Source organism: Argiope bruennichi, chromosome 1 (genome assembly GCF_947563725.1).
Source record: "Argiope bruennichi chromosome 1, qqArgBrue1.1, whole genome shotgun sequence".
NCBI lineage: Eukaryota > Metazoa > Arthropoda > Arachnida > Araneae > Araneidae > Argiope > Argiope bruennichi.
The window spans coordinates 38,045,739-38,065,041 of NC_079151.1; the positions used below are offsets into that span (position 1 = coordinate 38,045,739).

Sequence of the window (19,303 nt, forward strand, 5' to 3'; positions counted from 1 at the left end):
TACATTATCTTAAATTTCAAAAGCTTTAAGTTAGACGCTGAAAAGGAAAACAATTTTTTAAAAAATTTCATTCTAATTAATCTGACGAATCGAAATTGGAATAAGATCTTTTACATAATATATAATAACCAAGTTTTTTTGCTAATTTTTTTTTATAATTATTGAATTAAAATCAAATATAATGTGTAAAGCAAAAGATTTCTTTTTAAAATTTCAAATGAGTTTATTTGTAGGAAGAAATGATGTAATAAACTTGAATGCATGTTTTAATAACTTGAATGCATAACGATAATGTGTGTTGAAAACCTAATAATGCATGATTTAATAAACATTTGATATAACAATTGATTTGATATAACAATCTAGTTGAAGAAGAAATGTGTCTGCAGGAAGGGGCGGGGGTATTTTGAACCTCTAGTCCGAAACATCGTGGCATGATAATGATGTTCGATTTTTGTATCTTGATATTATCGTGGTATTTTGTACATAATGATATCTATATCACGTATTTTATAGAAAAAGAAAGCGTTGATCCTCCCGTCTATCGTTTATAAGTTCTTTATAGTACCAGGTTTTTCTACTTTATTTTATCTCTTTTTTTTATTGATTGATTTTTAGGAGTTTAAAGATAGTTTGTTGGTCTTTTAAAAATGTCTTAATAAAACGTGCCTTATCTTTATGTTCATGAAGTTTTTAAACTTATTTATATGATTTAATTCAAATTGTGTACGTATGTTTGATTCTTTGCCCTTGTATATATGAATACAAGGAATTATACACTTAAGGAGGTAGATTATTGAAAACTGTTGCTTTTACATAAAAACTGTGGACGGTCAACAAGAAGAAGGACCTTTTAAAAATAATTAAGTAAAATTAAATAAAAATCAAGATAGAAAAGAAACGCTGAATTATTTTTATTGCATTACAAACTGAAACAACGAAAGTGCTACATTCACAAAAAGGTTTTCAACACACTCGTTGCCACTGGTGCAAGGAAAAATGTATACATACAGTACACTCCCGATTATCCCGAATTGGGTGGCGCGGCCGCCGCGGATAACAAAAATCGCGGATAATCCGAAAAAAGCTAAAAACGGGTATAGCAAAAGAGAAAACAGTCATTCCAACTTTGAAAAATCGTATTATGTACAATAAAACGTAAAATAAACAGCAAGAAATGTTTAACTAACGCTTAATATTTTAGTATATCACTCAAAACTAACTTAAAATGCATTTTGTTAGTGAAAACAGAAAAGTGCTTTGTACTTACGAGAGGCGTCAAGGATGCACAGAAAAATTAATACATATGTACTGTTTTAATACTGTAATGTATTATGTAATTACAAAAGCATAACTGTAAAACTACACCTTTTTGAAGAAATCAGTCATTTGTGTTTGCTTCTTGCTTTGGAAGCATTTTCTCTTTGCTTGGAAGCAAAAAAAAAACTTAGTGCGGCCGGCGCGGATAACCCGCCCGCGGATAATCGGGAGCCTACTGTATTTATTTTATTAATTCACTCGCTCTGTTATCAATTCTTGGAAAGAAATTTAAGCTCGCTAAATTTATTATTATTGCTTTAAATTTGTCTATTAACAAACTTAATGGCTGTAATTAAAGTTGTAATTTTTACAGTATTGTGGAAAGCAGAGTAGAATAGTTTGATATACAAATTCACGTCACTAAACTTATTTTTTTTGTATGGTTATTTAATTTATATTTCTGAACAAGAATTCTCAAAATTATTATTTTTAGTAAACAGCGAACTTAGGAAACAGAGAATTAATAATGTCGGCAGGAAATAGAAAACTAATTTTGAAGTGTAAAGATAACTTTTTTTTCAGTCTGCTTTCATTTTGTATGGACGAATCTCTTATGATTACATGTTATGAATGGCTTCATTATGTAAAAGGATGTCCGTATGGTCAAAGGGTGATTTTAAATTTTCTTTCATCTTAAAAATTCTCACAAGAAAAAGGAATTTATTCTAGTAATTCGTGTTAAACCGACTTCTATAATTCTTAGTCATAGCAAAAAACCTGTAATTTCTAGCTCTAAAATAATATTGCGGAAATTGGTGGGTGCACATATATATTTCAAATTTTTCTCGAGAATTATTTAATTGATGGACATAATATTTTGCATATAACAAAATAATTACTAGAATTGCATCGAATAATAAATATTTAAACACTGCTCAAAGCGAATTGTTATATAATTATTTCATATTTTGAAATTTCAAGCGATATTTTTCATACTATGCTAGAAATAATTCCGTGTCTTTTTGTTTATTTGTTTAATATAGTAATTTTTAATTTTTACGTCTTCCAGTTGGAAATTTTGTTTACTAGAATTCTGGCTCCTAAGTTTTACAGATTTGTGGTTTGTTTTTGAATTGCTATTTTATCTAATTTCGCATAAAAAGTGCATAGCGTAAAATTCGTTTTCGTAATAGGGAGCGGGAAAAAAAGAGCTGTAAATCTAAAATGCTTGAAAGTAATGTTTTAAAACCATGTTTAAAAAATACAAATAAAATACTTATTATGCTTTTTTTAAGCATTAATATACTGGTGATGACAAAACACAATCAGAATACCGATTAAGCGTTGCATATTCAACCAAGAACAATTTAAAAATGGAGCTAAATATTTTTGACCTTTTGGATTTATTTTACCATCACTAATTTTGAAATTGTAGGTTATTAGCTAAATCACCACAAATGTATAGAATATACTTCAGAACACAAATGTATGATAAAGATATACTTATTCTAAATTTTAACAGAATAAAATCTAAATTACCAATTTCCTTAGAATGTAAGTTAGCATTTGAAATAAATAGAATTTATGGAAATTTAATTAATTTATTTTTAGTATCTTTAAAAATCGAATATAAAATATGATTTGATTGTGAATTCCAGATTATTTTATGAAAGTTCACATTGCTAAAAATTACAGTTAAGAAGTCAAATAGGAATATATAATTTTACTTTAAAAATTAACTTTTCATGTTTTCCATTTGCAATTTTACCCTGTGTAAACTCAAACATGTTTCAATCATGTTCATTATTCATTATTATTTCAGTCAACATTAGTTTTCTAACACTTTTGTTGTTCAATTTACTGTCACAAATTTATTAACGGTAACTGCTATCTCTTCAGCAAAATCATGCGTAGGAATTAAAAGTGTCTTTTCTTTTCACTAGATGGCAGCAGGTAACTACTTTCATTCCTACGCCACTTTCGTTAAGTGAAAGGGTATTTATTATTAATTCGTAATGAAGGAAATTGATTTATTTTATGATCCATTATTTGAACAGTTTTCGTGTTTTGTAGAAGCAATTAGCCGAGAAAGATTTCTGTAGCGAATAAATAATTTATCAACTGATGGTTGATAAAAATAAATGTGGTATTATAGTTGCAAATACTTTAATTGAAAATACTTTTAATTTGAAATACTTTTATTCATTTTTATCAAGGACTGAAGAGTAATTTAAACGATTAACTGCTTCTGCTGAGAACAAACATATTTTGAAAGAGTTACAATATCTAGAGAAAAATTTGATGGGAAAAATAAATGGAATCTAATAAAAAATTCTATTTTTCCAAAATATTTTAAGAAAATTGCCTTTCGAAAAATCAAATATATATATTTTTTAGAAATTAAGTATTTTTTAAATATATAAAAGAGTGTATAAGATTATTGTAAGTTTAAAAACGTATTATTTTTCAGTAAAAACCATTATTAAAAAAATTCTCTGGAATAAATGCTTATGTAACATTCTAATATATTAAGTAATATAATAATTATGTAACATTCTAATGTAATAATTATTTAAGATAAATATGTAAATTCGATAAATATTTGTTACTATGAAATAAAAGTACATTATCAATTTTTTAATGAATTATAATCTCATTGCTTTTTAATCTTTAATTACATATCAATATTTTTGTCCTTGATAATACGTTATAAATTAATATAAAAATTAACTACTGTAAGCTATGAATGAGATTGGATTACAAACAAGAAATAGAAATCGCTCATACCTTTAAGAAAATAAAAGAATTTTTCAACAAGTTTACTGAAGTGTTGATTTTTTTAAAATTTAAATTATAACTGACTCTACTGATAAAACTTCTGAATGTTTTGATACATATAATATTCGCTAGCATCTCAGTTAGTTTTTTGCTCTCATTTTTTATGGACTTATTTTTAATGCCTTGGATACTGAAAATGGCGACCAATAAGACCTTTTAAAAGCACTTGTTACTGATGATGTGAAGTTTCTGAAACATACATAATTTTTTTCCTTAGATACTCATTTGCTAAAAGATAAAAGAAATATATAAAAACATATTTATAAAATTAATTAGAATTCTTAGAAGTTATTACTTTCATGTGATTGTACATTTCTTTGAAGACTATTACACATGTAATAGAATAAATAAATAAACTAAAAATGTTATGGCAAGATTTACGCTACAGTATGACATATTTTTTAATATGATAATTATAAATTAGTTAGTATTATTTTTATAGCATATTTTTATTTGCAAAGTATTTTATTTGAGGTTAATGTCTCTTATATATAGATGAGAATAGTATTATATTTACACATGAGATAGTTGATCGATTATCGAAAAAATATACTATATTTTTTTTACCAATTTTTTAAAATAATTTAATAAAATTGTTGTGATAACTTGCATATTGCGTAACCGATTCAAATGTGATATTCCATAGTTTTAATATTTGTTATATGATTAAATTAAATATTTAATCATATTTACGGCGAATAATTTCTTTTTGTTCTTTGTCAAGTATAAATCATTAAAATTCTTTTGTTAATTTTTATTATTGATATTTAGAAAGTGACAAATTCCGACTTTTGCATGAGTCTAAATTTCACTATACATAATGTATCAAAACGCATCATGTTTGAACCCTGCGTAAGGAAGTCTCTTTCTTGAGGTGATCGACTTGTACATCTTGCTTTTATGGTATCAAGAACTCCAGAAATACGGCTTCATTAATCTCGGTCATTATGGGTAAATACTATTTTCCTCAATATTTTAGTACGGTCAGAACACATTTATCATCGCATCAGTATTATTTTGCATTTTTAAAAGTTGAATTGCAAATTTTTTTCAATGACCAAACAAATTCGAAGTCTTTCTGTAATTCAGACAAAACATATCTTCAATAACAAATCACAAACAAAGCTTAACTTCTCGATGCAGACTAACTAATAAGACTTGCTACAACCACCGTTTTTCATCGGCTAGATCAAACTAATAGTTACTCACGCCTATTCACGCTTTTAAAACGACTAATTAATCAGATTTGCTACAAGTGTCAGTTCTTTCTTCGGCTAGATCAAACAAACAGTCTACTCACGCCTATTCAAACTTTTTAAAAAACGACTACTGTCCATACCAATTATTTAAATTGTTAGATATCCTACATGATCCACTTTTAAACTTTGATGAATAAGATCCTAAAAATGTGGTCAGATGCCTATTGAAATTGCTTTCCGTCTATTCGCTCGGGATTTGTCTTCCCAGAAAATATCACACAATAAAGCCAAACTTTTCGAAAAAGTAGTGCCATTTCCTATCCACGTTGGCTGTCTTAAATTATTCAAAACCTCCTGCCTCAACAGCAATTACTCTCCGGCAGGCATTATCTTGGCACAGCTAATGGCAGGCGTCCTTGTCCCAGACCTGCAAACAACATCTCCTCAATCACAAATCATCCCGGAGAAGGCTGTTTCCGTATCTCCAAAAACTGAAACCTTCCGCTTTCGGCCACTACCTCATCTCATAATAATTACTCAAGATTAAAAAAGATCGCTCTCCCTCTCTCTCGCCAATTAGTCGAACGGGCGACGGTGAAAACGCCTGGCGATATATATATCCGCGTTGCATATTTCCATCTTCCCTCTTCCTATCTCTTCCCTTTCCTTCCAGTTATTAATTTAGCGAAGCCATTCATCATAATTTTATGTCCCAAAGTAGTAAATTGGTTTAGTCAATCAATGGAATTAAGCAATTTTCCTAAATGCACTCTCCGACTTTGGCTGCAGACCGCTTTTCGGGCAGGCGGGGCATCGGAGGGATTTTTATGAGTGTGGATTGGTTGGGTGGTTTGGCGATTTTGAGATTGCCATTGGTGGAAACGTAGCAATCCTAGAAAAAGGTAATTCTATTGATGCTGATTGTTATTCTTGGAGATAAAAAGTTAACGAGGTTTGGCCGGATTCTGAAGTCGCCAAGTGCTTTCAAGGCAGGTTTCGTAATTTTTTAAAAAAATATTTTGTAATTATTTTTTTATATGATAGATGGTAATAATGTTTGCAATCAACGTTGCTTGTTTTAACTTCTTAGAGTAAAATTACAAATTTAATTAAATTACCATAAAATTATGCCATCGATTTATTATCATGTAATTTTTTTTTATATCAAAGTGTTGTGTGAAAAGTATTTTCCTTTAGATTATGTATTTTTGAATTTATTCGTAAGTAGATAATTTTAAAATGTGTTATCCACTACTTATTGCTATTTTTGATGGCTACTTTTTGATAATATAAACATACCCAAATTCTATGGTTCTAAATACACTGAATTCATAACAATTACTTTTTACTGCCTCACCATTTTGTGAAATGCTTCTTGGTTTTAATTCTTATAGTGTTTTTATTACTTAATTCCGATTTTCATATTCTAACTAGTCTAATAGATTAATTTAAAATATTGCTGAATGTATCATTTTCTAATAGTTTCATGTGGCGAACGTTTTTAAATCTTAAAAAAAGTAGAGGTTTATACTGATGGAAATTCAAAATGATAAGCTTTATGCAAAATGCATTTTGTATCAGATTGTTTTTGGATTATTATTATATGTATTGACAATGGAATAATGAATTTTTCATAACTTATTTCACTTATACATAAGAAATCGTTTATTATTTCATTGTTTTTAGCAGTAATTTTATTTTTCAGTAGTTTACTTTTCGAATATTTGAGTTACGGCATGTATTCCTGAAATATCAATATAAGGAACCCAGGACGAGACATTTTAAAATCTCTATCTCAAATCTGCCCGATTCTTGAAAATAGAAACTCGGTCTTTGTCCGTGATAAATAAAAATTTACTGTGGCAGATATCAATTTATTTTTTTTATCTCTCATTTCTTTTTGTATCCGCCTGTATCTCAAAATGTACAGACCAACAAAACCATTCTTTAAAATATTTCTCGAACTTTGAGCTGTACTTTTATACTTGATTAAGAAAAGAGTTTTTGTTGAAAGCAAACTTAAGTGCCAAGGGGAAAAAAAGGGAAGGAAAAGGGAGCAAAAAGAACTTTTTCCGTCCGAAATTATTCCTTCTAATATGTCACTTCCGTTTGACGTGGTTTCTGTTTTAAGAGATAATGACGTTTTAACGCTGGGCCCAGTAATCGGTCCCAGCAATTTTTCCTAATTTCAATGGATGTTTGGACGGAAAGATTCGGTCTTTATTGATATTGAGGAAGGCAGATAGATATTACGTTAAGAGCCTTTCATGTCCGTGGATAGTTTCTGTTTGTCATATGCTTTTCCTTTCTTTTTCTTTGAAAAGCTTTCGCTCTTAATGCTGTGTGCCTCGTTCAAGAATGCGAAGGCATAAAAATCTTAACTGATGTGTTTTCCGACTGTGTGCAAACGAATGTTAGGAAGGAAAGAAAAAAGCATTTAAATGTGTTCGCGGAGATATTTTTATTGAGAGTGAGATTTGTTTTTGTTTCCATAATTTTTTTATTATTGTATACATTTCAGAACAAATGTTTTAGTACTTTGAAAAATAGACGGATAACTGACGGATGGTATATTGTATACTATTTCAGGAAATAATGCCTTTATTTTACTTTATTTTATTTTGTTGCACTTTTATTTCAATTTATATTTTAATAAATTTGCTATATGATTCTTTAATATTTGAAGGGCAAATATTTTATTTTGTTGCACTTTTATTTCAATTTATATTTTAATAAATTTGCTATATGATTCTTTAATATTTATAGGGCAAATATTTTATTTTGTTGCACTTTTATTTCAATTTATATTTTAATAAATTTGCTATATGATTCTTTAATATTTGAAGGGCAAATATTTTATTTTGTTGCACTTTTATTTCAATTTATATTTTAATAAATTTGCTATATGATTCTTTAATATTTGAAGGGCAAAAAGTTCATTAAACTGCTCAAGAAAATAAAAAGGAACTAAATTTTACAATAACTTTATTTGTATGCTAAATTTATATGCAAAATTTACTTTTTGACAAAATTATCTTTGTTATTTTTTAAGTATTTGTCGAAGCCTTGCACAAGTTTTTCAATACTTTTTGGAAAGAAATCCTGTCCAATGTCTTTGACTCTTGCAAAGATCTTAGAAATTATATATACGTTCATTCTCAAACAAGTTGCCCCATTTCGTGATAATTTGATGTAACACTGCATTGTTTGATCTACACTTCATGCAATTACCGATAAATTTTACAATTATACCTTTTTGCCCACGAAAATTCGAATCACTGCAAGCGTTTTCAGTTTGGATGTCATTCATAGCTGTCAAGACTGTTGACAAACCAAAATTGTCATGCCTATTATCCTCACACGATTTTGATAAAATCAGAATTATTGTCACAAGTTTCATCAAAATAAACTACTATCGAAAACTTTTATGAAGGAGTGAACAAATCTTTCTGACTGACCCACGTTCAGTGGTTTTTAAATCAAGATCTGGATCCTGAATCGTAGAGTACTCATAATTTCTGGAATCATGAAAAATTTCAGTCCATCGGTTGTTTTGTAATCAACATTTTTTTCAAAAAATATGTTTATATAAATCACTTATTAAAATATTCAAAACTTGGTGAAACGGGATTGTATTGAAATTATTTTCTTCCCGTTATTTTTCTTACAGGCATTTATTCAAACCATTCTATTTTTTTAGCATTTATAAACAAAAATGATTCAGAAAAGTTATTGACTTGTGTCATTTTTTAAAAAGTCCACCGCTTAATTGATGTTTTTTCTGTATAAAATTTTTGTGTCCCCCCCCCCTTCTAAATGTTGGTTACATTTGATATCTGACATATATTTTTGCGGAAACGGTACCGCAAGAAATACTTTCTATAAAAGAAAGAATTAAGGATTAATTTCATATGATTTTTTAAAGCCAAAATATGCTATTAAATTTTCTATCTGTTCTAATCCCAGAAGATTCCGTTGTAATACTAAACACATACAGGGCCCGACTTAGCCTAATTGGGGCCTGGTTCAAAAACCTCTTTGGGGGCCCCCTCTGTCTTACTACTTTAATAATGAAGAACCGAACTTCATTACTGAAGAAGAAGAGAACGTAAAACAAACTTTTTATTTGATTTGGGGCCCCCTCTGATGTGGGGGCCCAGGGAAACTGCCCCGTATGCCCCTGTGTTAGTCAGGCTCTGAGCACATGCAGATATCTATAATATATGTTCAATATTGCTAGAAACATCCTTATTGCTTGATAAAAAAAAATTCAGTTACATTTTTTGTTTCACTAAATTTTTACAGCACCTCTTATTCCTGACATTGTTATTATTTTTATTTCACAGATCATGGAAATAAAAACGGAAGTGGTCAACCAGAGGAAGCGACCATTGACATCGATAGTGGGCACTTCCGCTGTCACTAGGGACACCCTGGTGGACTGTGCCGCTTGCCAGAAACCCATCAGGGAGAGGTATCTCCTGAAAGCTCTGGACCAGTTCTGGCACGAGGACTGCTTGAAATGTGCCTGCTGTGACTGCCGTCTGGGGGAAGTGGGGTCCACACTCTTCACCAAGGCCAATCTTATACTCTGCAAAAGAGATTATCTTAGGTAAGTAGCTCGTTTTTGATATAACATAGAGTTTCTGTAAACCTTATTTGAAATCTGATTCTTCAATGAAATTTATATCTTGCTTTGCTTCCATCACAGAAATTCGGATAAAAAAATAGTTGGAGATGCATTACCTTATAGTTCTATTCGCTGACTCTTAATGTTATTGATGAGAATTCAGGATAACTGTTTGGATCCTTCCATGGCATATATTTCCTGATACTATTACTATATCGGAATTATCTAATTAAAATAATTTTGTAATTTTAATTCTGTTCCGAAATCCTGAACAAAGACAACATTGGGCGTTTGAGGCATACCTAAAATATTATGAAATATTAAGTGTAATTGAGGATTTCTTTTTGTTGTTGTTAAATTTAGAGATTTTATTTTCTTCATGTTTCATAGTGGATATTTTTCAAGTATTAATGAAGTCAATGACGTTTGGATTTTTTTTTCTTATGACATAAATGATATTTATATATATATATTTTTTTTGTCTTGCAATTATTTTCCATAATCTTTATACGCTACAATTGTTTGTAGCAAGAATTGTACAGATTGTTTTTTTCTTGACTAATGTTCAGAATACTGCAGAAGGTAAATTTTAAAGAGGCAAAATTTAGAAAAATAAATTCTGAAATGGTCAATCAAAATTTCTTTAATTATTTTTACTTATACTGATAACTTTATAAAGTTTTGTAACTCTTATATTGTTATAAACAGATACAACAAATGATTATAAACAGATACTTCAAATTTGTAACAGGCAATACAAAAAATATTAATATAAATGATACGATATTATTTATATCTCAAGAAAAAAAAATTCCAAGACTTTATTGAGCCCATCAATAACTTAATTTATTTTATTAAAGACGAATGAATTCAGAAATGGCGCCTGTTTGGTACTTTCATTACGACTGTGATGGCAACATGCTTGTTATTGTTTAATTATTAAGTAAATTTGGATTACAACCTTCCTTTTATCATTGACTCCTCACCCTTATTATACTTTATTGGAACTTAAAAATTGTTGGCTTTTAAAGCATTCTTTCCATCAAGAGAGAAATTAAATTTGACAGGATTAAGATAATAAGCTGATTAAAGAAGTATCGTAATGGGAGGATTTTATAAATGCTTTGACAACAGGACATATCTGTGAGCAATCGCTTGATTCTGTCCTACTTTGGGAAGTTTTAAATACTTATAATCAAGATTTGCACGCATATTCCGTAGGCCTTTTAATTGGATAAATTCTGTTCCTTGTAAGCCGGTCACAAGATAGCTGTTGTTTGTTTTGAGGAAAATGACGCAACTCATTCAAATTTAGAAGTTAGTGAAAAAATTCAAGAACTTTTTAAATGATAGCCCCAGAATTTTTCTTTTTACTATATTGTTCGCTTGAAAATTATTAGCTTCTCGAAAAAAATTTCACCTATTGAACTTTATGAATTTAAAATCATAATATGCATGTATATGTACATAGTAATGAATATTTATTTATTTATTTATTTTAGGCTCTTCGGTACGACAGGACTGTGTTCGGCCTGTAACAAAACCATCCCTGCCTTCGAGATGGTGATGCGAGCTAGAGGCAACGTGTACCATTTAGAGTGCTTTGCTTGCCAACAGTGCTATCACAGGTAAATTGGAATTTAATTCAAGCTACATAAACTACCTACAGTGTTAATTTCATTTTAACTGATTATTTTGTTGCTGAAAACTACAAATAGTTTATTATAACACAAATATGTATTTAATAAAGCTGTTAGTAGGCTTATATAATTAATAAGTTAATATTAATACTTATTTTTCTCCATAGATGGAAGAAAATTCTGTAATATTATCTAGATTTTTTTTTTTTTTTTTTTTTTTTGGCATTTGAATGTACAAGGGTAAGAATTTTTATTCTTGAAAATGATAAAGGATATGTCCAATTTAGACATATTTAGATTTGACTAAACCTTTTGATACTAAATCTGTTTAAATAGCATATAATATATTGTTACGAAATTTCCGGGGGCTCGTTTGGATATGGTGTGGAGAACGCTCAATCAGCAGGCGGCAGTAGAAAATAAAACCACGACGTTTATTTACACGAAGACACACAGGACAGCACAAAGGCGACAACTATATACAGCACAGAAGACGATTATCTTCAGCCGAGACGTGCAGCATACAACAGACTCTACTGCAGACAGTAGCGCACAGCTTAGTTCAGCACTAGCTTGACTCAGTCACTGCTCCGCTAATCCCTGGAAGACCAGTTCTTCACCGTCGCTTCCGACTACTCTCTCCGATCTGGTTCACGACTCTCTTCTCTGTCGCTTCCGACTACGACTCAATTCACCACTACTCCCCGGCAGCTGCAGCTCCTTTTATAGGTTTTAGGAGGCGGGACTAGAAGCCTCTCAACCAATCAGGAACGTTCGAGGCGTATCTCCGTTCCTACTGGACGGATCGGGAAAAATCTCGATGTTTCGGGTATAATCTATTTTGGCGCCAAAGTTGCCAAATCCGTCTCCAAGTCGCCAAATGGTCGCCAAGTTTGTCGCCAAACTCTGAAACCTCCCATGGAACCAACTATGCTGGGAAGCCGCATCACAGATTCGTAACAATATATATATATATATATATATATATATATAGTAATATCGCAAGAAATATAAAAATAATGCAATGTATGTTTTCACAAGAATTAGCATTATTCTAAAAGGATCTAATTTAGTATTAGTTATCCTTCAAACCCAAACTAATATTAAAAATAAAAAATAGGAACTTCCAAGATTTTCATGACACTTCAAACAGGGAAATAATCATAATCAGAGGCGGGTTATCAAATATGCAACGTAGGCACCTTCCTAGGAACTGCACATTTTTTTAGGGGGGGGCGAAGTAATCTGTTTAGTATTTTTAGGGGTAGTCTAATTTGAACTTTCATTTTATTTGCAAGTGCCACGTTCTCAAACATTCTCCCAATTTTAAAAGGATTTGAATTTTGTTAAAATTTCGGAATATTTTCTTTTCAAGTTTCCAGTTCATTTACACATCAGTGTAGACCAGATTTTCGAAACTGAGCAGATTATTTTTGAGTATCTAGAATAAATTAAAAAAATTGATTGCACTTTTTTTTAACCACTTCTTTAAAATTATATATATTTTTTTCTTCTGTACTCGAGATTTTGAAATCAGCACACTTGAAGGTTATTTCCAGTGAATTTGTTTTAGTTATATCGGTTTACTTTGACATTTGCTTCTCAAAATCTGCTTATTGAAATTTTAAATGAAAATCATTAAAAAAAAATTTGATTTTAGAAGTTAGCAGGGACAAGTTAGACATGAAATTTTTATTGTCTAAGGTTCTCTATAGAATTTAATCCAGATCTCTTCATCATAATGTCACAAACATTTTTTTCTCATTTACACATATTACTAATATTATTTGTTTCAATATATAGAAATACTCATAATTTAAGATCTTGTTTTAAAAATTGATTAATCAGATCGATTAATCTCTCTTTCCCTCTTTTAGGTTTTGCGTCGGTGATCGCTTCTACTTGTTCGAAAACAAAGTTTTGTGTGAACTAGACTATGAAGAACGAGTGTTACTCGCCTCTTTACCTTACGGCTCCTATAACAGTCTTGACCAAATACAAAGACAGACGGACAGTCTCATTCCTTTATCACCTGCCGTCGACGATGCATCCAGTGGCTATGGAAGCCCTAGCTCCCTCATCAGTGACGGTCACTAGTCGGTGGTCAGTTAAAACTTTTCATGTCCGGACTTGAAAAAAAACAATGGACATGTTCAGTAACTGGCGAGAAACTATTTGTTCTTTGGCACCACTTTGAGGCATGCTTCAGGAGACGAAGTTTTTACTTTTCTCTGTTTGTGTTAAATTTTTCAAATAAGTGCATCGTTGGAGCATCTTTATGAAGAGAAATATTGGAAAATCAATTTCAAAGTTTTCATAGATGATTGATTGTAATCAATGGCAAGTCGATAATATGTTGAAACCACTAATAAATGACAAGATCATATCTTAGGATGATAAGAAACAGTTCTTTCAAAACAGAGTCATTCCCTTGGTGTAATAGTTTTTTCATAGAATATTCACTATGATGAAAGTTTTTTAGATTATTGAATAAAACTAGTGAAAAAATTTTCATAGATTACGACGATAAATAATCTACGATAGAATTTTTCATAATAAATTTTTGATGAATAGTAATAAACGACAAAATCCATCAATGATTATTGGTTAGAATCAATGAAGATTCAGTATTACGTAAATCTTTGAATGGCGCAACATTAGTTTCTATCTGTCTTGGGCTTTTATAATTTATATAAAGATCTAAGAGACTTTATTAAATACAGTGACATGGAAACAAATAATTGAGCATTTCGTCTAATATCTATTTTTACGTTGCCCTTTATTTTCTCTCTGTTATATTCCTAAATCAAACCGCACTTATGGTACATTTGACGAATATTTCTCTTGAATATAGAGTTACTTTATTTAAAAATTTTTATGCTAAATATAAAAGTTTTATTGAATAGAACACCAAGAATTACTAAATTAGCTCAAAATATCAGTTACTTTTAAATATATTAAGTCAAAATTCTTACTTATTGAACTAAATGTAATGATACACTCTTTGGAGGATGTATTTCATACTGTCTTCTTGGGTTGCCATTGACTACAATCAAAAAATTATATCAGTACACTGAAGTTCAAAATCTGTACTTTCTATCCTCGTAATATATTAAATAAATTCATCTTTTATTAATATCTTTCCTTTATATTTATTTTATCGTCTTTCTATTAATTCATAGCTAGCAACCATATTAAAGAATCTTTGAGTTAAGACTTGAAATCGAAGTAAGTAAATTGCGCAATCCTTTTATACAATAGTCTTTCGAATTTGAAGTCATTTAAACTACTCCTTAGAGCAATCAGTTGTAGCTAGTCAAAAATTTGTGAGTAATCCAATTGCTAAAAGGAGTTGCATCAGAGTATTTTTAATTTTCCATTAATCATTCTTGCTTTTGCTGCATAAAAAGTATATGTAGTTCTAATGGAAGCTGAAAAGTGATAGTTAACGATTCAGAAATTTAATGTATGAATTCTAGATCTTTTGGTATAGGCAGTATGTCTCAACGTAAAGATGCTCCCATGAACTAATTTTTTAAAAATCATATAAATAAAATGATAGACAGATGAATAAATAATAGAGAATATATCTGCAAAGCATCGTTTGAAAACTGAACATTTTATATTTTCAACTCTTCGGTCCCGAAGGACTATGATGAAGCCTAGAGCATTTCTTAGATGAAAAAAGATGACATAGGTAATATTCACTGACAGTCAGTTCCTGCTCTGAATTTCATAAACTACTTTTTAGAGATGAACAGACAATAAAAACTGTGGAAATGAAGATTATGGTGCAAATTTCAAAATCAATTATATATTTGTTGATTTACGAGTTGCAAGAAATCGTAGAATTGCAATGACGTGTACATCGTGCAATTAAAAGTTACATTGAAGCTGTAATCATAACATATTCAAGTATTTTGATGGCAGTGGCTTTATTTGTAATTTATTTATATTTGTTAAAATATTTTTGTTAAAAAAGTCCTTCAAGAAGTCATACAGGATCATTTGATAAAATTCCGCTTTCATCATCAAGAATTTGTTTTCCAGATTTCTAAAAAGAAATTTCAACTGTGCAAACTTTGGTAAAAAATATGTGAAGCATTGCTTCGACCAATGACAGAACTTTCTGATATGGCTACTTGAAGGACAGATATCACGACGTAGTTTATTTAAAATAATTATTTGTATTAATTCATGATGATATTAATTGGTTGTAAAATGTTTGTTATATTTATTTAGAGTTAATTTGAGATACATTTTAAAGTCATTAATTGTTTTTTATATATAAAATCAAATTATTATTTCTATTTATAATGCACTAATGATTAATAATTTTATTGACTAAAAATTAATGTCATCGAGAGAAAGATTAAAAATTTGATTGATAGATTGATTAAAATCAATTGATTAAAAAAATCGATAAAAAATCGATTAAAAATTCGATGATTTTATTACAATTGAAATTTTTTTCAACTTGATCAAAATTTCCACGAAATAATAGAAATAGTCTCGCTAAATTACCATCATCTATTTACATTCTATTTTATATAAAGAAGTAGAAACTTGTGTATTGAAATTATATTGTTAATTAATTAGAAATTAATAAGAAATTAATTGCTATCAGTATTGTTTATTTACAACATTTCACTGACTTATATTGATGACAAATAATTATTTTTTCGAAATAGTGCTGTGGATTTTCTTTCAAAATTCTTAGTTCTTCTATTTTAATTACCACACAATTGGTTTATCATAAGGATTAGCACAAGCATAGGCATTTTTTTTTTAGCTAGAAAAGCCTTCGGTATCACTATATTTATTAAAAGTGTAAGGTATCGGCCGCTTCAACATGAAGTTTATATTTGTGCTGTTTTCCATAATATAATAATGTATTGGCGATCGTAAACTTTTAAACTAAGTTTGACAAAATAGCGATAAAGTAAATGAGTGCATTTACAAGTGAAGATGAAAATTATTGATAATCTAACAATAAGATTACATTCGATTGAAAAAACTAAAAAATAGGCCTGGCGTATTTTCGCAGAAACACGGATTCAGCTTTTTCGGAATCGAATTTTATCATTCTTGGGATCGATTAAAATTCTTTTATATAATAATTCCGCACTATTTTTTTTTTAATATTTCAAGAAATTTGTATAAATTTATTGATTTTATTGCTGCAATAATTATAATTATTTACTTCTCAGCGTTTATATGTGACACAATTCATTATTTTATTAAGATCAGCTTTCTTTGTTTCAAATCTATGTCATGTGTGAGAAAAGAATTTAATTATATTATTGTAATTTTAAGAATTAAAAAAAATGGAGTGGCACTTCATAATCTTTGCAGTGCCACAAGGAATTTAAAATCAAATATTCTACGCCACAGCATACAGCACTTAATGATGGAATGTCCTATATGCCCATATGCCATTTTATAATGATAGGCGTTTGGCAACATTTTGAATCGTGAGTTTGAGATCTATTTCCACCGAAAATCCCTTGTCTATATAAGTTTGGTGTACCTGTTTTCGAGAACCAAACATTCAAAAGCTGGGCATTTGCGACATTTTAAATCCTGAATTTGCGACCTATTTTTACCGAAAGTCTCCTGTGTATATAAGTTTGGTTCACACAGTACCTGTTATCGGGAACCAAACATTCAAAAGTGGGCATAATTTTAAAGTTAGAATACTGAATACCAATTTATATGCCTTTCTTATAATCTGATCATATTTCGTCTCAAAATTGCCTTCAAAATGGGCATAAATCAAATAAAAACATGGCATCATTTGGCACTCAGTCTTTCACCTGATTCTTGAATTCCTGCGTTTTGTATCTATCTCAGAATAATGATCAATGGAGTTAGGCACTGATGTGGATGCTAATTATAAGTCTACTATATGTTTTTTTAATTTTTCCTTCCTTATAGTATAAGCACACTATCGGTTGGTTTGAATTGCGAATCAATTGTAATAATTGTGTCATTTGAATGATTAAAAAATTGCCACGTTTTTGTCAATACAAGTTATTTTTTCACTTGATTTAAAATGTGAAAAATGTTTACGATCGTCCTGTTTAACCAGTTCGTTTTTACAAAATTTTATTAATTGATTTACGTTATTTGAAATACGTAGCTTATTTTTGCACCTCAAAGGATATTTTTTCCTCGAAGAATTTATTTATTTATTCCACTAATTCAATAGATGTAAGAAAATGTAATAAAATTGTGCAATATACATATTTTTTTATTTAATGATGTTGTCGAAAACTTATAATTAAGTTAGATATTTTCTGATTAAGTGCTGTTATGTCATTTAGAGTCTGCTTTTTCTGTGAATGCTTGCTGGAGAAAGCTTCACACTGATATATTAGTCAGTATCAGTGCATTTATTTACGGAGAAGAATGTTTTAAATAATGGACACTGCATTCGTGTAATGTTGTTAATGCCTTTAAGACAGTGGTAGTGGCTGACATTAAAATCATAGTTCGGATTAAAGTAAAGTTTGTGTTAATACTAAGCTTTTAAATGTATGTTATATTTTTACATTATAAGTTTCTTTTAGTAATGTACTGAAAATTTACTGGTATAAGTTGTTAATTTATAATAAAGCCAATAGAAATGTATCGATAATTGGAAAACATTTATTAAAGATATTTCTTAATCAACTGATTGAAATCTTTTGATGACTTAAATTTTTTAGTGAGGATAGGAATTTATAATTTAATTGAATAATAATTAAAATATTCACAAAAATATAACGTTTCCTGTCAAAAAATGCGGGAAGTGAAGGCTTGTATTGATTTAAAATATATTTGCTCTTTACAAAAGGAGAATGCTTTAAGGGATTCTGTCTTTGTTTTTATTATTTATTAAAAAAAAAAAAAAAAAAAAAAAAAAGATATTTTTGGAAGTTACTTTCCTGACCTCCGAGATCTAAAAAATGTTTCTATGAGATTTCATTGAGTTAAATTGCTCAGCAATAATTTACTAACTTTTAAAATAATATTAAACACAGGATAAGAGATCGATTATTGTTTTAATGCTTGCAGAATCATTAATAGTTTTCCCAGTAAATATTATAAATCAGAAAAAAAGGTACGAAATGGCTTTTATGAAACTTAAATAATTAATATAATTAAAATTTTTAGTTACTTTAATCCTATTTTATCATAACTTTCGAAACCTGTGGCTTTGCGATCTTTTATGCCAATTATATTGATATTTTTGTGAAAATTTAAAACTGCAAAAAATTATCAGTTTAATGTTTAAAAATAATAACGTTATGCATTTTTCAGTATTAGTTTTTTCATTGGTTTATATACAGTATTTAATAAAATTCTTGTGAATATGATTGTTTAAACTATGTTTCTAATGTTCTGCTACTTCTGTCTATTTGTACAAAGCTATATTGAAAAATAAAAAAAAGTAATAATGCTGTAAAGTAGATCTCTTGGAAGTGGACATGTATATATATTTGATGGTCATGTGTAATAAAATATGACTGAAAAATGTTCCTAAAATCATGATTTTTTGGTGTAGATTTATTTCACTAAGTTCTGAAAATGAAGCACAAAATCATTTAGCAGATTAAGGACAACATATTTTGTAAAACATTTACATATTAATTTAAAACAATTTTAAATTCCCGCCTAAAATATTTGTAAAATCATTATAATACTGTTTTTCACATAGTAGTTTTATCATGAGTAACGATAAATAATACGAC

The 19,303-nt window shown here is 29.1% G+C and overlaps 1 protein-coding gene across 6 annotated transcripts in view; it reads left to right on the plus strand.

Moving 5' to 3' along the window:
- The window catches only part of LOC129964282 (LIM domain only protein 3-like), a 145,383-nt gene extending 126,303 nt beyond the window's left edge, over positions 1-19,080 (plus strand). For 4 of the 6 annotated variants that reach the window (XM_056079069.1, XM_056079053.1, XM_056079060.1 and 1 more), the window contains exons 2-4: positions 9,644-9,909; positions 11,430-11,555; positions 13,445-19,080. In XM_056079069.1, coding sequence (XP_055935044.1) covers positions 9,647-9,909; positions 11,430-11,555; positions 13,445-13,664 — 609 coding nt within the window. In that variant the 5' untranslated portion in view covers positions 9,644-9,646 and the 3' untranslated portion in view covers positions 13,665-19,080. Of the gene's footprint in view, positions 1-6,047; positions 6,287-6,440; positions 6,518-9,643; positions 9,910-11,429; positions 11,556-13,444 lie in introns of those variants that run through there. The other 2 variants (XM_056079042.1, XM_056079078.1) reach the window with 2 other exon arrangements.
- The last annotated feature ends 223 nt before the right edge of the window (positions 19,081-19,303 follow it).